Genomic DNA, 9625 nt, shown 5'->3' with positions numbered 1-9625 from the left:
AAAAACAAGTACCATATGCTAACACATATATATGGAATCTAAGGGGAAAAAAAAAAGGACATTAAGAACCTAGGGGCAAGACGGGAATAAAGACACAGACCTACTAGAGAATGGACTTGAGGATATGGGGAGGGGGAAGGGTAAGCTGTGACAAGGACTTGGGATATGGGGAGGGGGAACGGTAAGCTGTGACAAAGTGAGAGAGTGGCATGGACATATATACAATACCAAACGTAAAGTAGATAGCTAGTGGGAAGCAGCTGCATAGCACAGGGAGATCAGCTCGGTGCTTTGTGACCACCTAAGAGGTGTGGGATAGGGAGGGTGGGAGGGAGACGCAAGAGGGAGGGGATATGGGGATATATGTATATGTACAGCTGGTTCACTTTGTTATAAAGCAGAAACTAATACACCATTGTACAGCAATTATACTCCAATAAAGATGTTTAAAAAATAAATAAATAAAAATTAAAAATGGGAAAAAAAAGAGAATTGTAGCCATTGAGATTGTTGCTCTCTGCAGTCTTGATAATGAATGAGAATATCACCCTTAGTGAAATCAACAAACATTAAACAAAATGTTAATAAAAGAAAAAAAAACAACCTGAAAATGGAACTATCGTAAGACCCAGCAATCCCACTACTAGGCGTATACCCAGAGAAAAATCATAGTTCGAAAAGATACATGCACCCCAATGTTCACTGCAGCACTATTTACAATAGCCAGGACATGGAAGCAACCTAAATGTCCATCAACAGAGGAATGGATAAAGAAGAAGTGGTACATACATACAATGGAATATTACTCAGCCATAAAAAAGAACAAAAATAGTGCCATTTGCAGCAACATGGATGGACCTAGAGACTGTCATACTAAGTGAAGTAAGTCAGACACAGAAAGACAAATATCATATGATATTGCTTATATGTGCAATCTAAAAAAAGGGGTACAAATGAACTTATTTACAAAACAGAAGGAGAGTCACAGATGTAGAAAACAAACTTACGGTTACCAGGGGATTTGGTGGGCAGGGGGTGGATAAATTGAGAGACTGGGATTGACATAAACACACTACTATATATAAAATAGATAACTAATAAAAACCTACTGTATAGCACAGGGAACTCTACTCAGTACTCTGTAATGGCCTATATGGGAAAAGAATCTAAAAAAAAAGAGTGGATATATGTATATGTATAACTGATTCACTTTGTTTTACACCTGAAACTAACACAACATTGTAAATCAACTATACTCCAATAAAAATTTTTTTAAAAAAGGTAAACTCCAAGGAAACTGCCTTTTATTATCTATTTCTGGAACATGAAAAATACTGCCAGCTCAGTAAATTTTTGTTGAATGAGTGATTAAATCATCAAAATCTAATAGGTATTAAAAACATACAAAACATTTAACCGTTTTCATTTATCATTATCTGATTGAGTTTTATTATTGTATAAACTTTAAATTTACCTATAAGTCACAAAAAAATCAATAAAGTTGGGACTTCCCTGGTGGTCCAGTGGTAAAGAATCCACCTTCCAATGCAGGGGACGCAGGTTCGATCCCTGATCAGGGAACTAAGATCCCACGTGCCACGGGGCAACTAAGCGCTCATGCCACAACTAGAAAGAAGCCCATGTGCCAAAACAAAGAGCTCACATGCCTCAATGAAGATCCCGCATGCCACAGCTAAGACCCAACACAGCCAAAAAAAATAAATAGAATATTTAAAAAAAAAAAAAGGAATAACAGGACTTAAAATTAAATCAATACTGTTGTTCTTCCTCCCAAGTCCTTGCATACTCCCATCTACAAATGGTGAAAAATGTTTACTTAAGAAAGTGAAATGGGTGGTGTGAATAATGATCTTTGAAAAGTAGAACATCAAAGCATACAGATGTGCTGCACAGCTGAAATTTTATTTAGGAGACTAGCCATGTTCATGTTTGTTAGGGGCCAATAAAGTTAAGGAAAGTTATTAGGCAGAAAAGCTTGCTTCTTCTATATGACAAACTGTCCAAGGATCCCCTTTCACAGGTACTGCAGGTACCAGGAGAACACATCTAAATAACAACACTGGGCAGGTACTTGCTTGACTACTTAATATAGAGATATATGAAGAACCTTAATATTTTCAATATTCATATATTATCACCATCATTTTCAATTCTTTTTAAATGTAAGAACCAAAGTTATACAAATTTACCAACTCTTTTATTCCATCACAAAAAGGCAAAATACTGGAAATAAATTCTAAAGAAACACTTTTCATCATGCTTAGAGATGTCAAAAGTCGACAGTTTACTAAATCAAGGTTACATATAAAACTTGGTTTTACGTTCGTCAAAAAAAAAAAAAGAATAAATGCAAATAAATGTTTGCTCTAAAATGAGGCTCAACTTTTAAAGGTATGCGTTCCTTTATAGTGATCTTCCAAAATATTTGTTTCTAAATCCTTAACAACTTGACTGAAAAACTGGAAGTTTACAATTTATAAGGTTATAACTCTCTTGATATAGTAAGCTATATACATGAAACTGTAAGGGGGAAAAAAGTGGTATCGCTATTTTAGGACTCCGGCACTTTGCTTCATCCCCCTCGCTAATTACTGCAAATGATAATTTTACCTACTCTAAACTTGTTAAACAACTAAGGAAACAGCTATTTCACAAAAACTTCTTTCCATTTGTCACTTTAAACATATCTTAAGCTATTACGAAACTCTTTCAAAGTAATTTATTAGGCTCAGATATTAAGCCAAGTCTTAACAGTTAACATTGATTTACTGAAGGAAGAAAAAAGATAAGCTGTGATAAATACTCTTAAGAAACAAAACTGACAAAAGTTGCACCCAACTGCTGCTCATTAAAAATTCTTCCCTATATTTCAAATAGTAATTTTAACGACCCTAGTAAGGGAGGCAACACTCACCAGTATGAATCTTCTCATGTCTCTGTAGCAGGTACTTCTGTATGAAACGCATGTCACATTGACTACATTGAAATGGTTTTTCACCTTAAAATAATTTCACATCCACAAATTAGTTACTGGATAAAACACAGTTTATAGTTACTATTTTTGAGGAAAGAGAAATCTTAGAAGCCCAAATTCTGGAAATTCCAAATTATCCACACGAAGTTTTTATACTATTCATTAATAGAATTTTATTTCCTCTCAATTTCCTCCCCAAGATTTAAAAATTCACATTCTCACAACCTCACAAAAATGAGATTAAATCTCATTTATATCTTTCAAGGGAAAAAGAAGTAAATAAATAAAGCAATTTAAAATAGAATTTAAAAATTACAAGGCTAGAAAGGACTCTATAGGTTACCAAGTGTGTCTTAAACATCTCTTCTTTTTATCTGGTGGAAGATCCACCCACCTTGTTCTCCCTGGCTAACCACTACTTTATGCCCTTTCACTTATTTTCTCCAGAACCTTCAGAACTTTCTAAACATCCCCTTAAAAAAAAACAATCCTGTCTCTTCAAACGTTCCCTCTCTGTTGGAGCCTTTCCTTTCAGTAGTCTACCCTATGTCTCAAATTCTTCACCACCCACTTGTCCTTTAACCCTTATACTCTGCTTTCTGAAAAGCTACTCATGATCTCCCTCCTATTTATTCTAATGGTTTGTTCTCAGCTCTCTGTCTCTCTCTATCCTCTCAGAAGGTTGTGCTATGGTTGATCCTACCCTCCTTGGAATTCTCTTTTTTGGCTTCTGGGACACTGTATTTTATCAGTTCATCAAATCTACCTTATTACTCTGTCTCCCTCCCCACCCCTTAACTCAACGTACATGTCTAGTAATCTTTCCCTAAAGATCTGTGATCAGTCTTTAGCTCTGATCTCCACAACTTCATGTTATTTTTTATATTTGATTCCCAAATTCATATTTCAAACTCCATCTGGACATATTACATAGAAAAACAAATGTTGACAGGCTTTTAATAGTTCATTCTTTAACTGTTTCTCTAGCTAAAAAGAACACATTAAGCCAGATAAATATCCAATTAAGACTAATTTTGCACATCCATGCTAACTGTTTTCTCATTTAAAGTTTTTCCTGCTTTCCTTCTTACATCCTGGCCTATGAAGTCTCTGATTTGAAATGCCAGGTTACGTAAAGTCTTAGAAATGAATGACATTTACAAGAAGATGAAAATAGCAAAGATAATAATTTTAATGGCCATAAGCCCACTTTAATTCAAGAAATACCTGTATGAATGAAGACATGTCTCTGTAAGTGATAGTTCGTTCTAAAGGCAGCATTGCAGTGCTCACAAACGTGAGATTTAGGGCTTTTCAAACCAAGTGATCCATCCTCATTTATTGTAAGGATCTGGTTTTTAAAAAAAAAAAAAAAGGTGAAACAAAAGAAAGAAATTTTTAAAACGTAATACTAATTTATAAAACAGATAATGCCTTTTAATGCAAACAATGGTCACCAGAAATTATGAAATATTTTTTCCTAAATAATCTTGAGAAGGCTATTAGAATAATGTTACCATTAATTTTAAGAAAGTACAGTGTGACTCAGTATGGGTAAAAATCACTAATAAAACCTTGGAAGCTGGTTAGGTAAGATCTCAGCACTCTGCCCCCTCCTCTCCAAACCTGATGTCTAGTAGAGTCCCTAAGTGTTCTCTGCTAGGGTGAGTATAGCTTTTTTTTCAATTTCAAAATATCACATATGCAGGACAAAAGTCTTATGTTTTAAACATGGCGTAAATATCAATCAAATAGCACTGGTTAAATAAATCATGGAAAATGAATACAATTTAATATCATGTGGCTGTAAAATAAAATGAGAAAGCTCTCTATATACTTACATAGAAAGAGCTCAAAGATTTATTCTTAAGTAAGAAAAAAAGCAAGGTCCAGAATCTAGTATATAATTTTGCTAATTTTGTATACAAGATAGTACATATAGCAATATGTATTTGTTTGCATATGCATAAAAACTATTTGAGAAGGATATACATAAAATGTATATAACCTTGGTTGTCATGGCTGGGGAACCTGGCATATAGGAGATATGGCAGGAGGGAGGTTTTACACTGTACATACTTAAAACATTTTTCTGAACCATACAAATGCTTACCTATTACGTTTTCCTTTTTCTTTTTTCTTAAAGAAGAAAAAAAGAAAACTAAGTTTTTAAGTCATCCTAGAACTGAATTTTGAGTCTGGTTCAGTCTAGGACCTCTAAGGTTATTCTAGGACTACTAAACTATTGTTAAGCATATTCCTTAATAAATGAGAGTGGGTATGGGGAAGGAAGACAGGTGACAAAGACATCAACCTCGTCTGCCTGTGCTTCCTGTGGTCGAGAATATCTTGGGCCAGGTCTGGACAATGCCAGAGAGAAGCTCACCTTTGGGGCTTCATGTATTCCAGTTTATCAACCATTTGTCCAACATGCAACATTTAAACTGCCTCTCTCACCAGACACGTGGCAGAGTGAAAATAACAAATAATCCCTTTTTTCATTATTGAGGAGAGAAGAAGGATGACAAAATATGATGTGAAGATAAGAAGCAGAGAAAACTAGGAGGTAAGATCAGGAGGAATATGGCAAGTGAGAGGGAAACAGTATTGGAGGTGGGGGCATACAGAGTGGGAGCCAAGAAACTGTGTACCACACAGCGTAGAGAAATCTAGCAAACATCTTAAAAAATACAAAGTCCTGTGGAAACTGATTAGGGCCTGTAAATACACAGCTATGACCCCCTTTCCAAAACCTAGAAAGAGGGAGTAAGTAAGGAAAAAGGGCTTTAATTTTTCAAAAACTTTTTTTTACTTTAAATTCAGGAAGACAATTCAGCCTATACTGTATGTAAATCAATGGTATTTATTATGCAAATTATACAGGGCATGTGGGTTCTGGGCAAACTGCCAATGTGGTCAACAATGCTTCAAAGTCTATGTACCAAAGTCACAGAGGGAAACATTTGGCAGGAGAATGCAAGGGGGTGTCACAGCTTCCTGAAGAGTCAGTGAGAACAGAAAGTTTCATCTCTGGTCAGTCAGTCTAAAATTTCTTCAACCCCTCCAAGTCACAAAATAATATTCAAGTTAACAATGTGTAAAACAAATGAACAAAAAACCCACAAAATCTTTTAAAACATGATTCAAAATATTTCTAACATAAAATAAGTAACAAAAAGATGTTAAACATTTTATACGAAACAATAAAAACAAGATAGCACCAGGTATTTTTTTGCATATGTTGATAACAAATAAGAAGATCCAAGTGCCAAAAACATGGCAACTCAATAGCTTTCTGTGGCATAGCAACTGCAAGGAAAGGCTTTGTAAGGAACAAATCCGGCCCAAGTTACTTAATGTGAAACGGATGTAATCCTTGACTGTACAAAGCCCTTTTATGAAGAGTTAAGGAGTTCTAGGTCATTGTTTTCTGGCACTGGAGGTAATGCTGCCTTTCACTGTGGACTCAAGCCTTAATTCAAGGTGGATTTTATGGATGAAACAGCAAACACTGACTTGTGAATAAGCAGACTGAAAAATCTAGCATATTTTTAAGTTCAATGACACAAAAATCAAATTGTTGGACATTTTGTATTTAATTTTATATTAATTTTTTTCTTTTCTTAGGCCGGGGTAACAGACATCTTTGTATCGATATAAAAGAAAATTATCTTGCCTCAGAAGAACACCAGTGGCTCTTCCAATTTATAATCTGTTTTAAATATAACCGACAGATTTTGTCTGTTTTATTCACCACTATAACCCCAGTATCCCAACGGTATCATAGTGAAACTCTATAAATGTCTGTTGATATGGCTGCCTACTACCCATACCAAACATCCTCACAGCTTACCACTCTATTCTTTGTAAAACTTTCTGCAAAATCACTAAGTAGTACCATAGTGAAATGGGTATGTAAAGAACAAAGTTCCTTGGTGGAACAGAAATGGCTCATTAACACAGGTAAAATTATCTTCCTTCGTATAGACTTGGTTTCTTTTCCTATTCATATCCTTTCCAGATCTTTTAGTAAAATGTGATCTACCAGGTAAGTGGATGTGCCTGAGATTAGCAGGCCTACTTGCTACTAGTACCATAAAATATTTTTGCTTTTCCTTTTCCCTTCAACATATGAGCACCACTACAAATGAAGAATTTGAAATTTCCAAGTTTAAACCCTAAGGTGCCTGCTATAATATCTCCACATGCCTTGTCTTGACTCCTGTCACTGCTGCTTTTGGACAAATATGGTACATTATAAAGATCAAGCAACCGGGCTTCATCAAGAGTAAAGAAATTAGTAATAGTCTAAACAATACTCAGCGTACTTGATTTTTTTTCTTAACTGTTTCATAAGATTAAAACAGAATTTTTCAGTAGAGTATTTCAATACCAAATGGAACTCCTCAATTAATCTGCTTTCTTAACCTCACGGTCCATTAGCAGATATATTTTTTGTTCTGAGCCAAATCTGTTCCCAGCTAGCTATCTATATACATAGCAATGCCTATGTTAAATAATATACCAATTTTCATCCAACGAAGCACTAACCTCTGCCTATTCAATTCAGAGATTTTTGACTCCGCAAGGGTCACTGCCACCAAATAACTGAAACTTGACACCCCTCAGTGAGAAAGTTTTATTCTCTTAAAAGGCAGATGTGATTTTCCCCATTCTATGTATACTATGTACTACTGAAATTGTTAAAGCATATTTTAAATTAATAAGTTTTATCATACATTCTTAAATCAATCTAAATCAATTTCTAAACCACCAAAACCCCAAAAACAATTTGGAGGAGACAGTTTAAAATTCTCACCTATTATGAGCTGTTTTACTGCAACTGAGGGTGGGGAGTGAGATTGAAAATTCCCTTTACTCTCCAAATCCAACTAGAAATGGAAGAACAGTGCAAGCCCAAAGACATACAACAAAATAACAAAGTAGCCCATAGCAATAACCACCTAAACATCTTGACCATCCTACTTATCATTAATATCCCACCCTCACATTGTCACTTTCTTTCATTCTCCATGATTTTTACTGTCTCTCAGCATTTGATTTTACTTATTAACAAATTTCATTTCTAAATGGCAAGCTTTTGCCAGTGCTAGAACATGAAATTCACTCTATCATAAGCATGGTATATATAACATTATATCAAAAACTGATGTTCAGGAGAATGACCCTGAGCCTTAGAAAAGGTTATTTCTCTCATATTTCCTAAATATCAGGCAAAGAAGTACGTGAATTTTTTAAAAGAAAGATTTACATCCAAATATTTTTTTAAATTAGGGTTTGGTTCTGTGGAAAAATTATTTACCCAGAATACATAATTCCCTGGAGAAATTAGATAAATAAAATACTAATACTTTTTTTTAAACTAATTTTCTTCTTCGTTTTTCTCTTAAGTACTATTCCTTATTTCCATCCCCAGTCTTACAATCAGTTATTTACCGTAAAGCTATTCCTTCCACAATCAAGCTAACATATAGGAGAAAGCTTGACAAATAGCTAGTATATCTATTTCTCTCCTTCTTTCAATTAAATTTTTCTTCATTTTAAATCACTCAATTTAGAATCTTTTTGATTCTAAAATCACTAATCTTTTCTGGGAACCAGTAGTGTATAATAAATTGCTGGGAATAGATTCTCTATATAATTCATAATCTATTTGATTTGTGGAATAGGCTCTTCCTTCCTGAGCTCAGCATAACTCTGAAAAATCAATTTCTACTCAGACCACCTACAGTGTTGTAACAAAAAACCCAGTTCCTTTCTTCAGTACCTGGTAAGAGATCCTGACACATAACAGGCACTCAAATTATTTGCTGAGAGAATGAAAAAAGAGATACATTTCAGAATAAGGTAATCAAAAAGCACTCTGCTCTATCTCTTTCTATTACTAAAGAGTTTGAAAAGACCTATAAAGCATATATAATACTGGATTAAGATAGTATTGTTATATTTTCCTGACAAAGATTCTTAGAGTTCATCAATGTTAACTCAACAATCCTCATAAAACCCTTCTGTGGTGGAAAACACTATCACCTAATTCACATAAGTCAATAGCAAAGTCAGGTGGTAATACCTCATTTATTCAGAAACTTTTACTATTAAGACTTGAGATTCTCAAGCCACAATGCAGCCAAAAAGAAAAAAAAAGTGGTGCTGGGAAAACTGGACAGCTACATGTAAAAGAAGCAGATTAGAACACTCCCTAACACCATACACAAAAATAAACTCAAAATGGATTAGAGACCTAAATGTAAGGCCAGACACTATCAAACTCTTAGAGGAAAACAAAGGAAGAACACTCTTTGACATAAATCACAGCAAGATCTTTTTTTTGATCCACCTCCTAGAGAAATGGAAATAAAAACAAAAATAAACAAATGGGACCTAATGAAACTTAAAAGCTTTTGCACAGCAAATGAAACTACAAACAAGATGAAAAGACACCGCTCAGAATGGGAGAAAATATTTGCAAATGAATCAATGGACAAAGGATTAATCTTCAAAATATATAAACAGCTCATGCAGCTCAATATTAAAAAAACAAATAACCCAATCCAAAAATGGGCAGAAGACCTAAATAGACATTTCTCCAAAGAAGACATACAGATGGCC

The 9625-nt window shown here is 34.5% G+C and overlaps 1 protein-coding gene across 2 annotated transcripts in view; it reads right to left on the bottom strand.

Annotated features, from left to right (window-relative positions):
- ZNF148 (zinc finger protein 148) overlaps window positions 1-9625 on the bottom strand; it is a 129608-nt gene that overhangs the window by 38363 nt on the left and 81620 nt on the right. For both annotated transcript variants that reach the window (XM_007113572.4, XM_024124227.3), the window contains 2 exons: window positions 4223-4346; window positions 2936-3019 (listed from right to left, as the gene is read on the bottom strand). In XM_007113572.4, coding sequence (XP_007113634.1) covers window positions 2936-3019; window positions 4223-4346 — 208 coding nt within the window. The remainder of the gene's footprint in view (window positions 1-2935; window positions 3020-4222; window positions 4347-9625) is intronic.

The sequence above is a fragment of the Physeter macrocephalus genome, chromosome 1, assembly GCF_002837175.3.
Source record: "Physeter macrocephalus isolate SW-GA chromosome 1, ASM283717v5, whole genome shotgun sequence".
Lineage (NCBI taxonomy): Eukaryota > Metazoa > Chordata > Mammalia > Artiodactyla > Physeteridae > Physeter > Physeter macrocephalus.
The sequence above is the reverse complement of the archived record's forward strand: the minus strand, read 5'-3'. Positions and strand labels throughout refer to the sequence as shown.